Below are 20,613 nucleotides of genomic sequence, written 5' to 3' on the forward strand. Positions count from 1 at the left end.
ACTGTGAATAATTTTACACAAATAAATTTGACAAGTTAGATGAAATGGACCAAGTCCCTGAAAAACACAAACCAAACACATAATCTCTATTATTTCTTCCAATACCTATGAATCTACATTTTCTAATAATTGAAAGTTTAGATAAAAACAAACCAATCAGGAAAAATAATGAACCAGAAAAATAAATAAAAACAACACAGGAAATATTTATTTACACAAACCTGAATTCCTTGAGATGATTATCTATTTACATAGGAGCACTCTTTCAAAGTCTGGTTTGCTCCTTTTATGAATAAGGGTTGTGAACTTTGCTTGAGCATGATGTCATTGAGAGACTATCCTTAACAGGATTTTAGGACAATATCATATCATATCATATCATATCATATCATATCATAGCATAGCATAGCATATCATAAGCAGTTAGGAGATGCTTCAGATGACTGGATTGGTAGGAAAGGCTATATGTAGGTGTAGGCTAAGTCTATACAATGAAACAGACTCAATAGGTTGTAATAATAACTACATGTTGGGCACCTAGAATTCCATAGGCTTTACATAATTTGCCTCAAAACTTTTATAACATTCCTGCGAGGTAAATTTTTTTTAAATGCCTTTTTTTAATAGATGTGATAACTATGGTGAAAAAAATTAGTTAAAAAACCCTTAGCTAACACCTAGAAGTGCAAAGCTAGTATTTTAACTTAATGTCTTTCTTTACATTCTAAACACCCTACATTTAATACTACATTCCAGCCACAGAGAAAGGAATAAAATCATTTTGAAATAGTATTTGAGTAAAGAATAAATTATGGTCCCATAGTTTCGTGATGGCCACTGCGGTTCCAAACATCATGTATTAATCCAGAAACTAGAAGGAAAGGGACATACGTGGAAGGGGGACAGTAAAGGTGTCTACTGCCAACCACATCTTTTTTTAACCATGAAGGTAAAAGCTCCAAAGATGTCCCCTTGTGTCTCATCGTCTAAAATTGTCTTACATGACAGCCTCTAGCTAAATGGGTGGTTAAAAAGGTGAGAAACTATCTTTCCCATCTTCCATAGTAGAGGCAGATGAAGAAGAGGGGTTTTAAGCATTGATGGTGGGTGAAGAAATCTGTAAGGTTGGCCACAAAATATTAATGTTTCACATCTGATAGAGAAAGACAGTAATAATTGGTTAGCAAGACAAACAACTTCGGTGAAATAACTATGGGAGGGTTATAAAATGTTATAGGGCCAAGCCCATTAAATAGTTACAACCTTTTACTCTTTACCTTCAGATATCTAAAAGGAAAGTCAGTGGTTGAGCTGAAAACATGTTCTTCTTATTATAACAAATTTTTATGCTTGTTTAAGTTTAACTAGTAAAAGAAAGGTCATTTTGTTTGTTCCACTGTTCACAATGTGTGCTGTGAAAGTGAGCCAAAATAGCCATTTAAAGGAATTTGATAACCAGTTTATATAACATATCTTAACCAAAATTTCCTACCGCAGCTTGTAAAGAAAATAATAGGTAAAGGAACAAAGCAAACACTTGTCGGGGTTATGCAAAGCCTTTTTTTTTCCTTTTTTTTTTAACTTTATGAGTATTTGACTCCAAGCAGTTAAAGGAATAATCTAAATAAGTGAATAGGGTAAGATAAAGGAGATATTTTTCTTTGTTAAATTATTTTTTCTAATTTTGGGTGAGTCAGTTCTTAGAATTTCAACATATCTGTGACTACATATGCAAAAGTAAATATGAAAACATAAAACTGCGGTTTAAGACTCCCTTCAAATACTTTACATTTATTACTGAGTCAGTATCCATAGAATTGTGGAATATCTTTTTTTTTAATGTTAATTATTTATTCTTGAGATAGAGAGACAGAGAGTGAGAGGAGGAGGGGCAGAGAGAGAAGGACACACAATCTGAGAGCAGGCTCCAGGCTCTGAGCTGTCAGCACAGAGCCTGACGCGGGACTCAAACTCACGAACCATAAGACCATGACCTAAGCTGAAGTCGGACGCTTAACCGACTGAGCCACCCAGGCGCCTCTCGAATATCTTTAAATAACATGAAAATAATATTATAACAAGAAAAAATATGTTTTGAGATCTGAGTAATTTGTGTTGAAATTCCTGCTCCAGGACTCATTAGTTATGGACCTTAAAAATAATAAACTGACAAAATTATGTAAGAGTTTAAATGAGTAAATATGTAAAATATTCAGTACATATTAATTCTCTTTTCTCTAAATACTATAATGTGAGCTACTCGTAAAATATAGTCGCTGTGATTTAGAAAAGGGCACAAGTCCGTAATGAGGAGCCTGCTCCCCAAAGTGGCTTTTTCAGCAACTGAACAAAATAATTTGTTTTTTCCTTCTAATTTTTTAAATTAAATAACACATCTTTTAAATTAATTAGAACATGGGTTCTCAGCTACTGTAGTGCTGAGACCCAAAATGCCAGTGGCTTTAAACAAGATGGAAGCCTATTTCTCTAACATGAAAGCCTGGAATTAGGTGGTCTAGGACTGATGTGGTGACTCCCCGAATACGGGATCCAGGCTCTATTTTATTTTGCTGTGATACTTCATCTTCATGGTCCTAGATGGTTCATCCATCACTCCTTTGTTCTCACTGTGGCCAGTCTGGGAAAGAAACCAGTAAAGGAGAGACTCTACCATTCTTTGAAGGACGTGATCAGCAATGTGCACGTTATCACTTCCACCAATGTGCCACTGGCCATTAGTTAGTTAGATGGCTGCGTCTGAGCTCTAAGGGAATGAGGAAGTGCAAGCCTGTGCCCACATAAAAGTTATATTAGCACATAATTGAGGAAAATGAAATTCTGGGGAACAAGTAGCATTTTGTGCCATTTCCATCAGTCGTGCATAAACATAAAAATGTATGTAAAGGCAATCGGATAAAGTTAAAAAAAAAAACTTTTCTAGAAGTTTTATAGAAGCTTGATTATGCTGAATTTCTCAGTGTGACTCCCCTGTACAAACAGCCAAAAAGTCTCAAAGCTTTAATTTGATCAAACCTTTACAGATTAATAATAGACATTAATAATTAATTAATAGATACATTTATTAGACATATTTAAGGACATTAATAGATTCATCAATAGACATACTTAAGATTAAGACCATAAGATTAAGCAAACAAAAAACCGAAGTTTACCTATCGTAGGCATTTAGAAAGCACAGTCATAAGAACCGTGACTTTTCTCACACTTCCCTCCTTTTAGCAACCATTTTGTAACAGCTTAATGTTAATTAGGTAATAAGACAGAAATTAAAAAACAAATAGAGCACTAACATAGTCAAAGAAATGTCTTTCAAAAAAGCCTCTAAACAATGACATGATTTCCTACTATTTTGTGCATTGTTTTAGGTGCTAGTTCCCAACGTAGACAATTACAACTGGTCTTATTATCTTATCTTCACTTGATTTCTTCCTTTGTTGTCTTTCCCTTCTTTTCCATGCTCTTTCTGCTTCAGTCAGAAACACCCCCACTTCAACCAACAGTCCACTACCCGGAGCTCTGCAAAAGGGTTGTGCCTGCGCTATGCGAAGCAGGTGGCTGTTGGAACAAGGGGCTCTGAGAGCTGCATCGCTTGAGGTTGGGTGGGAGCTTAGTGTACGAAAATGCTTTCACCCTCTCATTCTTTCATTGGACCAACTAGGTATTCAGCAGCCATATGTCTGGTAGCATATTTAGCTTTGGAGATGAAACAGGGGAACCAAACAGACAATTTCTCTGCCCTGATTGACTTTGGAGTCTAATGAGAGGCAGATATTAATTTGACAAAGTGTCACACACACAGATGTCAAATTAGAATGTGGTCTGTGTTATAAAGAGATACATAGGGAGATGTACAAGGTCAAGGGAGGCTTCATTGAGGGAGAGATGCTGGAATTAAAATCTGGGGGATGAATTAGAATTAACTAGGGGAAGAAAGTGAAGGGAAAGGAGACTGGAAGTGTGTCAATTAGAAAATGGAGCTTATATAAAGGCCTTGTGGTAGGAGATTAGGAACTTATAAGTCCAGGAACCGAAAGCTGGCCAGGAATGGGGAGTGAGATTAAGCTGGAGAAAAACAGAGGGGATGGTGTCTATAGAGACATATTGTCCACGTTAAAGATTTTATTTTTTTAATCCACACTATAATTGGAATCTGTTGAAGAGTTTGAGTAGGAACATCACCTGCTGAGATCTTTAAAAAAAAAAAAAAACCTTCACAGTATGGACTTGAGATAAGAAGGTCATGTGTGAGAACACGTGGTGGGGGATGAGTTAGGAGCCCACTGTAGTTTACGCACAAGAGAAAGCAGACGACTGAAGTTTTAGAACTGAAGGGATGTGGAGAGGGATGAGAAATATTTAGGAAGTAAAACTGATAACAGCTTAGTCATGGATTAAACTTGTTGGGAGAGACAATAGAAGGTATTAGGGAGACTCTGATGTATCTGGCTTTTCAACTGGATTGAGGATGACGTCTATCCGGAGGTAGAAAGACTGGGACTTAAAGGAAACCCGTATTTGGATTTGATCCTATAAGTTAATGAGATAACCTTCCAAGGGAATATTTATAAAGAAAGGAAGACAGTTAGGGTACCTGGGTGGCTCAGTCAGTTAAGTGTCTGATCAGGCCATGATCTCATGGTTCATGAGTTTGAACCCAGCGTCAGGCTGTATGCTAACCGCTCAGAGCCTGGAGCCTGCTTCGGATTCTGTGTCTCCATCTCTCTTTGCCCCTCTCCAGCTCATGCTCTTTTCTGTCTCTTTCTTTCTCAAAAATAAATAAATAAAATATTTAAAAATTAAAAAAAAAAAAAAAGGAAGACAGACTATGAACTGAAACATTGAAAGTGAAACTTTATTTTCCAGATCACAGAAAGAAGAGATGGCAAAGGATATTGAGAAGGAAAGAGTAAGGAAGTAGGAGGAAAGCCAGATAGATATGGCTTCATGAAAACTAGGGGGGGGAAAAACATCAAAAAAGTGAATTTGGTCAATAGTGTTATTTGCTACTGAAAGTAATGTTAAATTGAACAAGAAAAATATCCACTGGATTTGTTGTGTGGGACTTTAGCAAAACTGATGTACCATATCAATGTGTGTGCTGCTACTCAAGGAAATAAGATTGATGGGGTGGGGGGGTGGGGGGAGAGGAAGAAGTGGAACAGGGTGCAGGATTCTTAGAAGTTGAATTTTCCTTGCCAGATATTTCTTTTACTTCATCTCCTGTGTCTTGATGCTGTTTACTGTAGAAGCATAGCTCATGAATGCTAAACACAATTTAGAGTTCCCAGATTACATATTTACTTTATTTCTTTATCTTACTGTCGATACTATTAACTATTATTAGTAAAGAGGCCCACAGAATGCACAATGACTTCTAAAAAATGCAAACAAACACATTTTTGCTGCAAGGATTTTTCAGTCTTCTAATTTCCAAAGGGTTATTGATGATTTGGGATTCATTCCAGAGGCAGATTCTCTAATTTTCTCTAATTATCTTGCTATGAATAATAGCTATGGAGGAACATTGTTAACTGTGTTTGACTTGTGCTTTGTTTTCTGACTTGTGGAATGTTTGGAAACATTCCTTATGGTTGAAGATCTGAAACCTCTGAAGACCTAAGTAGTAAAGCAGGAGGCTGCACATGAATGGGGTTGGTAACAGGCAGCACTCACACTGACACACAGACATCCTCTGCAAAGGGCAGTCAAAGCCACCCCAGCGACAAGAGGAGAGGGAAATGTAAGAAGTGAGAGACATACTTAGTTTGGGAGAAATAAAAAAATGGAGGGAGTATTTCTTTCCACTGAGTGAGCAGAAACCATAAATTAAAATGTCATTAATAAACCATATTCTAAACAGTAAACATAAGCTAAAATGAATGGGGCCAATATGGACTGAGATGGCTTATAAGATAGAGAATTACAGGAAGATGGCGGCATAGGAGGACACTGGGCTCACCTCATCCTGCTGATCACTTAGATTCCACCCACGCCTGCCTAAATAACCCAGAAAACCATCAGAAGACTAGCAGAATGGACTCTCCAGACCCAAGTGTAGACGAGAGGCCCATGGAAGAGGGTAGGAAGGGTGGAGAGGCAGTGAGCACTAAAAGGACTGGTGGGAGGGAGCCGGGGTGGTGGAGGGGCAGCCCGCCCAGCATGGCAGAGCCCCTGAGTCTGATTTGCAAAAGCGGAGGGGCAGATGGAGTGAGTTCTAACAGCCAGCGGGACTTAACATCTGGAATGTTAAAAGCAAGCAGCTCTGCTCAGAGAGCAGGAGGGAGAGAAGACACCGGGAGGGAGAGGTGTTGAGTCCTGGAAGACAGAGCTCAGCTCCGTGGGGAACAAGGTGCTGGGAACTGCCATCTCCCTTGCCCATCCCCCAGCCGAAACCCCAAAAGGAACCAGTTAACCAAACTTGCTTGCATCGTGCAAACACCCAACACTGTGCTTCTGTGGATCCATCCCTTAGATGGTTCAGCCTCTCTCCTGGTGCTGCAGGGCCCCTCCCACAGGGGACCACCGATGGCAAAGCGAGCTGAGCCTGCCCCCCCATCCCCTGTGCCCTCCATCCCCTGTGCAACCCTGCTAATAGGCCAGATCCCATCAAAGCAGCACCACAAGCCTGGCAGGGTGCAAGTAGCCTAGACAGGGGCCACACCACTCCATAGTGAGTCCCGCCCCTCAGAGACGGGAAGATAAAGTACACACCAGTCTGACTGTGGCCCCAGCGGTGGGCTGGAGACAGACATCAGGTCTGACTGCGGCCCCACCCACCAACACAAGTTACTCCAGACATCACAGGGGAAGTGCCCTGCAGTTTGGCCACCCCAGGGACTATCCAAAACGATGAAATGGAAGAATTCTCCTCAAAAGAAACTCCAGGAAGTAGCGACAGCTAACGAATTGATCAAAAACTATTTAAGCAATATAATGGAACAAGAGTTTAGAATAATAGTCATAAAATTAACGGCTGGGCTTGAAAAAAGTATACAGGAAAGCAAAGAATCTATTGCTACAGAGATCAAGGACTTTAGCTCTATGAGGAGCTAAAAATGCTATAAATGAGTGCAAAATAAAATGGAGGCGACCCCAGCTTGGACTGAAGAGGCAGAGGAGAGAATAGGTGAATTAGAAGATAAAATTATGGAAAAAGAGGAAGCTGAGAAAAAGAGAGATAAAGAAATCCAGGAGTATGAGGGGAAAATTAGAGACCTAAGTGATGCAATCAAATGGAACAATACCTGTATAATAGGAATTCCAGAGAGAAAGAGAGAGAGAAAGGGGCTGAAGGTGTACTGGAACAAATCTGAGAACTTCCCTGATCTGGGACAGAAAAAAGGCATTGAAATCCAAGAGGCACAGAGAACTCCCTTCAGACGTAACTTGAATCGATCTTCTGCATGATGTCATAGTGAAACTAGCAAAATACAAGGATAAAGAGAAAATTCTGAAAGCAGCCAGGGATAAACACACTCTAACATATAAAGGGAGACCCATAAGACTAGGGACAGACCTATCTACTGAAACTTGGCAGGCCAGAAAGGAATGGCAGGAAATCTTCAATGTGATGAACAGAAAAAATATGCAGCTGAGAATCCTTTATCCAGCAAGTCTGTCATTCAGCATAGAAGGAGAGATAAAGGTCTTCCCAAACAAACAAAAACTGAAGGAATTCATCACCACTAAACCAGCCCTACAAGAGATCCTAAGGGGGATTCTGTGAGTGAAATGTTGCAAGGACGACAAAGTACCAGAAACATCATTACAAGCATGAAACCTACAGACATCACAATGACTCTAAACCCATATGTTTCTATAATAACACTGAATGTCAATGGAGTAAATGCTCCAACCAAAAGACATAGGGTATCAGAATGGATACAAAAACAAGACTCATCTATTTGTTGTCTACAAGAGACTCATTTTAGACCTGAGGACACCTTCAGATTGAAAATGAGAGAATGGAGAACTATCTATCATGCTACTGGAAGTCAAAAGAAAGCTGGAGTAGCCATACTTATATCAGACAAACCAGACTTTAAATTAAAGGCTGTAACAAGAGATGAAGAAGGGCATTATATAATAATTACAGGGTCTATCCATCAGGAAGAGCTAACAATTATAAATGTCTATGCACCGAATATGGGAGCCCCAAATATATAAAACAATTAATCACAAACATAAGCAACCTTATTGATAAGAATGTGTTAATTGCAGGGACTTTAATACTTCACTTACAGTAATGGATAGATCATCTAGACTCAGGATCAATAAAGAAACAATGGCCCTGAATGATATATTGGATCAGATGGGCTTGACAGACATATTTAGAACTCTGCATCCCAAAGCAACAGAATATACTTTCTTCTCGAGTGCACATGGAAGATTCTCCAAGATAAATCACATACTGGGTCACAAAACAGCCCTTCATAAGTATAAAAGAATTGAGATCATACCATGCACACTTTCAGACCACAATGCTATGAAGCTTGAAATCAACCACAAGAAAAAGTCTGGAAAACTTCCAAAAGCATGGAGGTTAAAGAACACCTTACTAAATAATGAATGGGTCAACCAGGCAATTAGAGAAGAAATTTAAAAATATATGGAAACAAATGAAAATGAAAATACAACAATCCAAACGCTTTGGGATGCAGCAAAGGCAGTCCTGAGAGGAAAATACATTGCAATCCAGGCCTATCTCAAGAAACAAGAAAAATCCCAAATACAAAATCTAACAGCACACCTAAAGGAAATAGAAACAGAACAGCAAAGACACCCCAAACCCAGCAGAAGAAGAGAAATAATAAAGATCAGAGCAGAAATAAACAACATAGAATCTAAAAAAAAAAAAAAACTGTAGAGCAGATCAATGAAACCAAGAGTTGGTTTTTTGAAAAAATAAACTAAATTGATAAACCTCTAGCCAGGCTTCTCAAAAAGAAAAGGGAGATGACCCAAATAGAAAAACTCATGAATGAAAATGGAATTATGACAACCAATCCCTCAGAAATACAAGCAATTATCAGGGAATACTATGAAAAATTATATGCCAACAAACTGGACGACCTGGAAGAAATGGACAAATTCCCAAGCACCCACACGTTTCTAAAACTCAAATGGGAAGAAATAGAAAACTTGAACAGACCCATAACCTGCAAAGAAATTGAATCAGTTATGAAAAATCTCCCAACAAATAAGAGTCCAGGACCAGATGGCTTCCCAGGGGAGTTCTACCAGACATTTAAAGCAGAGATAATACCTATCCTTCTCAAGCTGTTCCAAAAAATAGAAAGGGAAGGAAAACTTCCACACTCATTCTATGAAGCCAACATTAGTTTGATTCCTAAACCAGGCAGAGACCCAGCAAAAAAAGAGAACTACAGGCCAATATCCCTGATGAATATGGATGCAAAAATTCTCAATAAGATACTAGCAAATCGAATTCAACAGCATATAAAAAGAATTATTCACCGTGATCAAGTGGGATGCACTCCTGGGCTGTAGGGCTGCTTCAACATTAGCAAATCAATCAATGTGATACATCACATCAATAAAAGAGAAGGTAGGAACCATATGATCCTGTCAATCGATGCAGAAAAAGCATTTGCCAAAATTCAGCATCTTTTCTTAATTAAAAACCCTCAGGAAAGTAAGGATAGAAGGAACATCCTTAAACATCATAAAAGCCATTTACGAAAAGCCCACAGCTAATATCATCCTCAATGGGGAAAAACTAAGAGCTTTCCCCCTGAGATCATGAACACAACAGGGATGTCCACTCTCACTGCTATTGTTTAACATGGTGTTGGAAGTGCTAGCATCAGCAATCAGACAACAAAAGGAAATCAAAGGCATCAAAATTGGCAAAGATGAAGTCAAGCTTTCACTTTTTGCAGATGACATGATATTATACATGGAAAACCCGACAGACTCCACCAAAAGTCTGCTAGAACTGATACATGAATTCAGCAAAGTCGCAGGATACAAAATCAATGTACAGAAATCAGTGCATTCTTACACACTAATAACGAAGCAACAGAGAGACAAATAAAGAAACTGATCCCATTCACAACTGCACCAAGAAGGATATACCTAGGAATAAACCTAACCAAAGATGTAAAAGATCTGTATGCTGAAAACTATAGAAAGCTTATGAACGAAATTGAAGAAGATATAAAATGGAAAACCATTCCATGCTCATGGGTTGGAAGAATAAATATTGTTAAAATGTCAATACTACCCAAAGCTATCTACACATTCAATGCAATCTCAATCAAAATTGCACCAGCATTCTTCTCGAAGCTAGAACAAGCAATCCTAAAATATGTATGGAACCACAAAAGACCCCAAATAGCCAATGTAATTTTGAAGAAGACCAAAGCGGGAGGCATCACAATCCTAGACTTTAGCCTCTACTACAAAGCTGTCATCATCAAGACAGCATGGTATTGGCACAAAAACAGACACATAGACCAATGGAATAGAATAGAAACCCCAGAACTAGACCCACAGATGCATGACCAACTAATCTTTGACAAAGCAGGAAAGAATATCCAATGGAAAAAAGACAGTCTCTTTAACAAATGGTGCTGGGAGGACTGGACAGCAACATGCAGAAGAATGAAACTAGACCACTTTCTTACCCCATTCACAAAAATAAACTCAAAATGGATAAAGGACCTAATGTGAGACAGGAAACCATGAAAACCCTAGAGGAGAAAGCAGGAAAAAACCTCTCTGACCTCAGCTGCAGCAATTTCTTACTTGACACATCCCCCAAAGCAAGGGAATTAAAAACAAAAATGAACTATTGGGACCTCATGAAGATAAAAAGCTTCTGCACCGCAAAGGAAACAATCAACAAAACTAAAAGGCAACCAACGGAATGGGAAAAGATATTTGAAAATGACATATCAGACAAAGGGCTAGCATCCAAAATCTATAAAGAGCTCACCAAACTCCACACCCAAAAACAAATAATCCGGAGAAGAAATGGGCAGAAAAGATGAATAGACACTTCTCTAAAGAAGACATCCAGATGGCCAACAGGCACATGAAAAGATGCTCAATGTCACTCCTCATCAGGGAAATACAAATCAAAACCACACTCAGATACCACCTCACGCCAGTCAGAGTACTAAAATGAACAAATCAGGAGACTATAGATGCTGGCGAGGATGTGGAGAAACAGGGAACCCTCTTGCACTGTTGGTGGGAATGCAAACTGGTGCAGCCGTTCTGGAAAACAGTGTGTAGGTTCCTCAAAAAATTGAAAATGGATCTACCCTATGACCCAACAATAGCACTGCTAGAAATTTACCCAAGGGATACAGGAGTGCTGATGCATAGGGGCACCTGTACCCCTATGTTTATAGCAGCACTTTCAACAATAGCCAAACTATAGAAAGAGCCTAAATGTCCATCAACTGATGAATGGATAAAGAAATTGTGGTTTATATACACAATGGAATACTACTTGGCAATGAGAAAGAATGAAATATGGCCTTTTGTAGCAACGTGGATGGAACTGGAGAGTGTTATGCTAAGTGAAATAAGTTGTACAGAGTAAGACAGATACCATATGTTTTCACTCTTATGTGGATCCTGAGAAACTTAACAGAAGACCATGGGGGAGGGGAAGAAAAAAAAGTTAGAGAGGGAGGGAGCCAAAGCATAAGAGACTCTTAAAAACTGAGAACAAACTGAGGGTGGATGTGGGGTGGGAGGGAGGGGAGGGTGGGTGATGGGCATTGAGGAGGGCACCTGTTGGGATGAGCACTGGGTGTTGTATGGAAACCAGTCTGACAATAAATTTCATATTGAAAAAATAAATAAATAAAATAAATAAAAATAAATAGATTAAAGAAAAAGAGAATTACAGAGAACTAAAAGTATGGTGTATTACTGGCTAAGTACCTGCACCCAGAAATATTTGTTTTTTCCCCTACATCAGCTGCTATGTCTGCTGTTAAAGTTAACCAATTTGTTTTTCTAAATAAGTGGATGAGGGTACTAAGTGGTATGTTCCTGTTGGACTCAATGGTACCTGGGGTGACTATTACTGTTTACGTCTGAACTACTCTAATAAGGCATCATTAACCACTGCTTATTCGTTACCACAGGTGGAGACATGGCACAAAGGAAATGTCACTTATTTTATCAGTAAAATACCAAGCTTCAATAGATACGACTTATTTTTACTGATCCATTCTAATTAAGGGTATAAACAATATGAAAAATGAATCTAGAAATAAGTGTCCACATTGCATTTTATTTTTTCTTTCCGTATTCATTTCAAATATCCCATCAGAAATATGAAACAAGTAATAAAGATGATAAGAGATACATGAAATTCAAATCACTTCCTTCTTGGCAGCGAAAATTCAGAAGAAGTGCAAATAAAAGTGAAATAAAGGCTACATGGAGAATACACATATTTGCAAGTCAATTCTCTGATAAGAGTGGTCATAATTCCTAATTTAAGTATTTTTTTTTCTTGGCATAAGATTATGGAATACGTGAGTCGGAAGTGGCCTTGAAGATCATATATTCTAGCTTCCTCTATTGTACGCAGGAGGAAATTTCTTTCACACCAAGGAAAATGAGCTCTCATGAAGTGATTGCTGATTCAGTTAAAGAATCTTGGGGCGCCTGGGTGGCGCAGTCGGTTGAGTGTCCGACTTCAGCCAGGTCACGATCTCGCGGTCCGTGAGTTCGAGCCCCGCGTCGGGCTCTGGGCTGATGGCTCAGAGCCTGGAGCCTGTTTCCGATTCTGTGTCTCCCTCTCCCTCTGCCCCTCCCCCGTTCATGCTCTGTCTCTCTCTGTCCCAAAAATAAATAAACGTTGAAAAAAAAAAAATTTAAAAAAAAAAAAAAATAAATAAATAAAGAATCTAACTCCTGCTCCTGCCCCATCTAGAACTCATTCTCCTATGCTATGATGCCACGTTCCGGGAAACGAAAAGAAACAGTAACATGCAGCTTTTGAAAGAGAGATAAAATCTTGGGCATTTTTTGAGTAGCAAACATTTCCTTAATATCCAAGAGAAAGGAAGCCTGGAATCTGGAATCCTATAGCTGTTAAAAGTCTGTAATGAACGGCATTAGCAACATAGACTTCACACTGAGGTAGAACATGAAGACAAGCTTACAGCACACATTCTTCATTTTTCTAGTACCATGGGCCTCTGAGAGTTCTTCGCTTTGGTAGGTATCAGATTCATTTATTCAGTTTGAGAAATAAATAACAGTGTATTTCAAGAGGACAGTTGTCATTCCCCATCTCATCGTTTATAGTCCTATCCTATAGTTCTCCACTTATTTCTTCAAAGAGCACCAGAAGGAGAAGCAAGTACTTGAGTTTTCCCATTTTTGTCTCATGGTGTCTCGTGTCAGGAACTAATTGTGCGAAAGTAACGGGGTATGCAAAGATGAAAAACACAATGTCCATGCCTTAAAGAAGGAGGAGAGGAGGAATAGCAGAATACGTGCTAAGAGCGAGCAATCCTGAGGGGCTAAAATGGTGGGAGTCATGGAGAGAATTAAGAAGACATGGAGGGTATGCTGTGGTAAGAGGCGATGGGCAGTACGATTTGTGACTCTGCAGCCTTGTGTGCCATTCAGGGGAGTGTGGACCTTATCCAGTGAGTCACTGAAAGTCTGAAGCAAAGGAGGTCTTAGAGAACACTGGCACTGTGGTGAAGTGTACTTTAGAGACCAGATGCATTTGCACCTCTTATCAACAGGAGCTGATGAAAAGAGGAAGGAAGGTGTCCACTAGTCTTTCCAGGGGGACAAGGACCGAGAAATAATTACTGAAAGGCCCTGGGAAGAATCTCCCGGAGAATTCTTTAAGGGAGAGTCCTGCTAACACTTGAACTTAACCTTGTGAAAAAACTAACCTTTAAGAGAACTATTCATAACTAGGAAATTCCTCATTAGATGAGAGTTTTCTATGTCTTCCCTGTGTGTCCCTCATCCTACTGTAGCTGGCTTCATACTGTATTAAATATTTGCAGGCAGCAAACCAAAGATTGAATCATATATACAATTTAATAAAAACTCGAAATGAAGTGTACTTAACATGAAGACGAAAATAAGATTTCAATAAATATAAAGCAACCCATGCAAAGTGATCAACACATGAAACACAAGGATATTTTACCAACAAGAAGTACAACTAAGGAGAGTCATGTGGTATCATTTCAAAACCTCTTTTAATGAATACGATGCTAACGCTTTGATCAATAATTGCTATGTTCTTTCAGCATTTTGACCTAATTTGGTTTCTTATATTGTATCTAGTTGTTCCTATGCGAAGTTAACTTTATGGTTGTCCCCAGACAGTTCTGTAAATAGGATGAAAATCTCAAAGGGTTTAATTATCTCAGTTAAATAGGAGTTACTAGTATTTCTAACATTAGCACTTGAATTCTAATTATCTTCCCAAGGTGGGCTTTGGATTTTCTCATTTTTTCATTCGATCTCTCTTCAACTTGTTATTTTGGGTAATGCTCTGGAAATTGCACCTTTATGAGGCTACGTGCTGGGATTTAATATCTATCCAAAAAAGGTAAATGATTTAGGAAGCAGTTAGATAACTAAGCTGATTTAGGTAAAGTATTCAAAATTTAATGGACATCATTAAAAATAAACTAAGTAAATCAAATTCCTTATCATTTCTTTTCTCAAATTCACAGAATGGTCATTTTGCTATATGCCCAACAGCTTTTAAATGATAATATAAAGTCTCCTATTATAAATTCTAGGATTACTGAAAAATAAAACTCACAGACTTCTTATTATTTCTTTCTTCAAATTCACAGAGTGTTCACATTATTATATGCCTAATAGCTTTTAAATGATTATAGGAAGTATCTAACTACTAATTTTTAAGATTACTTAAATCACATCTGCCATTAAAATTTATAGGAAAACTCAGGATGTTTCTTCCAATATCCACTTCGGCTAAGTAGATAAGATACTGAAAAAAACTGAAATCTGCTGGTATATGTTCTTACAAATACACAATAACTACAGTGAATAAAATTACAATGTATGTTGTTCTTTGAATAGAGATGTTCAGTAGACTATTTGCAAAATATTCAAATTTCCTAATTTAGTGACAGAGTAGTGAGCATATGAAAGAAACAATTACTGTAATGTTCTATGCTGGATTGGAAAAGCAAAACTTTTGTACAATTAAAAAAATATGATCTACTTGGGAACAAAGTATGATCTACTTGGGAACTTAATCTTTCAGCGTCTCTTCTTACCATGCTGTGGTCTGCTGTCACCAAGATAGAATAATTCTTCCTTTCAGTACCCACTTAGGTTCAAAGTGGCTCTCTTCTGATAGGAAAAGCCTGAATCAAGCTGTGGCTGTCTAGCATCCTTCCTTTCACTAAGCTACCAGGAATAGGTAAAGAGGAGAATCCTAAAATGTAACCATAATCTTTTCTCACCTCTCATTTCGGATGCTGAGGGTTAAGAGGAAATAGTATTTTCCAGTTATCTGAAAACTATGCAAAACAGTTTTTATTCACTCAAAGCTGTAGAACAATCTATGACTTGGCATATTAGAGCATTCTGAAAAACTATCCTAGAGTCATAAATCATATTTAATTTTCTTGTGTACAAAATGTTTTCTCCTCCCCCAATGGCAAAACCAACATAAAAATGTGTTTGGAGAGTTCCTTTACTTCTATGCTGACTGAAATATTAATAATGAAATGTATCACTTTTATTAATCCTTTTGTAATGAATGGATGTTTTAAAGTGGAAGACGGAGACTTTTCACAATAAAATGAAACAATCCGTATTTCAAGCTATTACTTTTGTTCTTGCTTTGCAATGACAATATAGACATTTTATCAAATGTCCTCAGACTCGCCAGTTTGACAAATGGTATTTTACTCCCTGTCCTTCTCTAAGACATTTTTACCTTTGCCATTGTTCTAACAGAAAAATGTGTCACACGTAAATAACAAAGCCTCCCATTGCAAACTAGTTTAAACATATAATAAGGCTTCATGACAATCTGCCAACCACACTATCATTGATGGTTTTGTTATAGAGTGTTCCACTTTGAAGATCTCGCTAACTTTGAAGATCTCGCTATTCAGTTACCCCTTTTTCCACCTTCACTCTCTCCATTCACTGCCAAAAACCCAAGGTGATAAATATGGTTATAATCTAATTATCAGGTACTATAAAAATGACATTTATTTCACTCTGAAAATTTGATGGGATAAGCACATAAAGGATAAATGTTCCACATTAAACACGCTTTCTCTCTATTGAAAGTGGGTCAAGTAACAAAAACCAAACAAAAAAAAATACAGAAATTAAACCAATGGCTTAAGACGAATCAAAATGCAATTGTTCCATTCTACATCCATGGGGACATTGGCAGCATCTACATTCACTGGAGAATGTCTCAAAACAGGGCCTTTTGAGACTAGAAACTCCTCACCAAATCCTCATTGTTCAGTAATGCTTTGTCACACTGGAGAAAGAACCTGGGGCTTGAAAATGACTCTGCATACTTCCCTGAAAATTTTAACAGTTCTGGAATTCCTAATAGACACTGTCAATTTAAAGCAGTAATTTTCGGGGTGCCTGAGTGGCTCAGTCGGTTAAGCGTCTGACTTCAGCTCAGGTCACAATCTCACAGTCTGTGAGTTCGAGCCCCGCGTCGGGCTCTGTGCTGACAGCTCAAAGCCTGGAGCCTGCTTCAGATTCTGTGTCTCCCTCTCTCTTTGCCCCTTCCCCGCTCATGCTCTGTCTCTCTCTGTCTCAAAAATTAATAAAAACATTAAAAAAATAAAGCAGTAATTTTCACTATCAGGTAACAGTAATAAATGAAACTAAGAAAAATATACACCGGGCTTAGAAGTTTCCACGTGAAAATAACAATTCTTAGATTAATGCCATATGCTCTCTTTCTTGGTTTGTCTTACTCCTTAACCTCAAAGCATCAGATGATCGTACTTTTGTTTTGTACTGTCTTGATCTGGATCGATAGGTTATTCATTTCTTAATAGTTTGCTCTAACCCTTCTGTCTTTCTTTATCTGCTCTGTGACAGCTTTAAAGTGAGCCCATCACAAAAGCGAGTTTGTAATGGACAACCTGTCTCCCAGTGACATTATCTAGAATGACTTGAGTTAACCAAACTAATTCATCTGCATCTCTGCACCACAGAAGTCTGTTTCTTCCCTTCCTATCAAGCCATAATTCATTCGTATTCAACCAATATTCAGACTTTATACCAAAGCATGCATACTGTTATCCAGCATTGGCCCTTCAGCTTATTAGCAATTTCATGCAAAGATCAACTTACCTGGCACACACCATCTCCTGGACTTGCCACTCCCAATAGGTATTCCACAGCCTTTGCACTTGTAGAGTACTTAATCTCTGTTGTGGCCTTAATGACTCCATCACAGTAGACATGGACATTGACAGACCCAGCAGGAAAATCTTATAAATGCAAACAAGAGTTAGGAGCTGAGTATATAAGGCATGTATCATAGTATTACATCTTGCAGAGAATATGAAGGAATCTTAAGAATTCATAACAATTTAGGGCGCCTGGGTGGCTTAGCCAGTTGAGCGTCCGACTTCGGCTCAGGTCATGATCTTGCGGTCTGTGAGTTTAAGCCCTATGTCAGGATCTGTGCTGACAGCTCAGAGCCTGGAGCCTGCTTCAGATTCTGTGTCTCCCTCTCTCTCTGCCCCTCCCCCACTCATGCTCTGTCTCTCTCTCTGTCAAATATAAACATTAAAAAAAAGAATTCATAACAATTTTACTAACTTCTGACACTAAATGTTTTCTTTTTATCCTTAGTACCCACAGAATATAATGTACAATTTTAGACTTAATTAAATAAAACCTTATAGAATCTGAACACATGCTAAAATTATGGTAAAAGCAAAGCCCTAAATCTTTTCTCTCTACTACTAACACTCTCTTTTGGCGTAATCTGTAATTATGTTTGCATAATACTTTAGAATTTAGGATGGTACAACAATTCATTAAAAGTTGTGTATCTGTTAATAATCTCATGAAGAAAATTCTCATTAATTATAGACAAATTTCTCAAAATTGTATTTGGAAGGAGAAAGGGTAGAATCAATTGAAACTATAGAACTTTTATGCAAGTGGTTACAGTAAAAAAAAAAAAAAAAAAACTTTGGGAAGGCAACAAGGTTTGATATCCCGCTATTTAAGTACTATTTATACTACATATTCATCAAAACGCTTTTTGTGGACAAGTTGTTAAAGTGACTGATATACTGCCTTGTGAATTCTGCATTAACATACCAACACAGCTAAAGTTTCCTAAGAATGTTGGGCTCACTAGGAAAGAGTACCAATAAATAATCATTTCAGTAAATAAAGTTATTTTATTATAACAAAAGTAAACAAAATTAAGCCTTTAATCTATTTATAGAACATACTTTAAAAACTCTGACTATCTGTCATGGAGATATTTCCCAAATAGTCCTGGAAAATTGTCACCCAGACATTTGGGGTTTGGAAAATAAGCTATTAAGTACAAGACCAAAAATGCCTATTCTCTAACCTTAGCCACCTGATGAGGTTTTGAATATTTAAAAGTTTCTAAGGTGTAAGCATTAATTTTACTTTATCTCCTGAAGAGATTAAAGGGCCTCTTACAATTTTGCTCAGAGAGATTTAAAGCCAACAAAAGCAATCTTAAGCTTAACTAGATCAAGAGGCTGTAATATTCTCTTCCCATATTGCTTGACTAGACACCTCACTTGTAATTATAAGGAAACTATGTGTATAAAAGTCCTCTCTTCCCAAAGTAAGTATCCATCCAGTAGATAATGTAAGAGAAAATGCAACAAAACCTGAAAGTGATAACATATATCTCATCAGCTGAAGTTGCCCACATCTGGTAAAGAGGGTTCTGGAGTTACTGAAGTCGAATGAAATCAATTTTGGTAGATTTCAGGAAGATGATTTGGAAAGAAGATACAGATTTTGTCACTCAGAAAAAAGATTAGAGTTTACAATGGGGTGTTAACCTTCTGAAAGAAAGTCAAGTGATGAATCATGAGAAATACATGATAAGAAGATTTGCTTGGTAGTCCTTTGATATAGGATACTTAAAATATTCTAATTTCTTTAAACTCTAACATGAAAGCAAATGGACTGATTTATTCTTGATATCTTGTACCATTAGTTCTATTGATTTTAGAATAACCTTCCCAAGAGATAGATGTCCTTTGAAGTACTGTCTTTGCTTATCTATTTTCTTATCTATTGAACGTCAGTTATTAAATCAAGACCTTGGAGGATTCCTATGGATTCATCTGATTGGGAGGCCTTCCCTAAATATGTGTTATTGAATTGGCCTTTCGTCAATAGCACCCTGTACCACCTGAGCATTATTTTACTTTGGCTCTAGTCATTATGATATCTACATTTTATAGCTCTTTAATAAAAATACAGGCAATTAATTTAAGGACTCAGAAGAGAAGGAAAGTGAATCCTGCTGTTTGCTATCTAGGCTAAAGTAGGGAAGTAACATTTAATACATTTAATATAGGTCACAGATCACCAAACTAAGTGAGGGTACTGGAGTCAGCTGTGAAGAGGAGAAAAAGGCTTATAGTGGAAGAAGATGGAACTCCTTGCTCATATCAAACACAGATAAACAAGAAAGCAAACTTACAAAGGGGCAATGGTAAAAAAAGGAATTCTATTCAAATTTCACATCTTGTCATTCAAGAGTCTTTGTCAACCTGCACTGTCTCTTTGATTTAAGTGGTCTGTCCTTCCAGATGAGGGACTGAAGCAACTTATGGAAAATATAAAGTATTTTTGAATAGTCAGAACTACATTCACTAATTCCATAAAAATACATATTTCACAAATCCAACAATTTAAGAGATTTTCTTTCTGTATTTCCATTGCCTGAGAAGCTGTGTTCCTTTATGAACCAATTTTTGCCTTTTATCACATGGTAAACCTTAAATGAACCTACCTAATGTTTCTATGGGAACTGAGATCAATATGGATTTCTTTTGATTAGAACACTGTTTAATTTTTTTATTTTTTCATTAAAAACTTTTTTTTTAACATTTATTCATTTTTGAGAGGCAGAGCACAAGCGGGGGAGGGGCAGAGAGAGAGGGAGACAGAATCTGAAGCAGGCTCCAGGCTCTGAGCTGTCAGCACAGAGCCTGACGTGGGGCTGGAACCTCTGAACCGTGAGATGGTGACCTGAGCCAGAGTCGGATGCTCAACCGACTGAGCCACCCAGGTGCCCCAGAACACTACTCGTAAATAAATATCGGTGGCTTTAAAACTTTGGTCTGCCTAAATATTGGTATATTTAATATATGTTAAAATTGTCCCCCTCAATTATGATACTTAGAAAAATTTCTTATCAATTGTTGTTATTTTTCTAAGCAGGTTCAGTGTAATATTTGGCACATCTTAAAGTATTTTTCATGCTCTTCTAATGAATTACGAAGTTATAATTTACGTTAACCAGAATAGTTTCTTAATTAATAAAGACATTCAGTATCTTTGTAGATATTTTTACAT

At 37.7% G+C, this 20,613-nt stretch overlaps 1 protein-coding gene across 1 annotated transcript in view; it reads right to left on the minus strand.

Moving 5' to 3' along the window:
• Window positions 1-20,613, minus strand: part of BANK1 (B cell scaffold protein with ankyrin repeats 1) — a 311,973-nt gene that overhangs the window by 194,779 nt on the left and 96,581 nt on the right. The window contains exon 5 of the mRNA XM_045471780.1: window positions 17,371-17,510. Coding sequence (XP_045327736.1) covers window positions 17,371-17,510 — 140 coding nt within the window. The remainder of the gene's footprint in view (window positions 1-17,370; window positions 17,511-20,613) is intronic.

This window comes from Leopardus geoffroyi, chromosome B1, assembly GCF_018350155.1.
Source record: "Leopardus geoffroyi isolate Oge1 chromosome B1, O.geoffroyi_Oge1_pat1.0, whole genome shotgun sequence".
NCBI lineage: Eukaryota > Metazoa > Chordata > Mammalia > Carnivora > Felidae > Leopardus > Leopardus geoffroyi.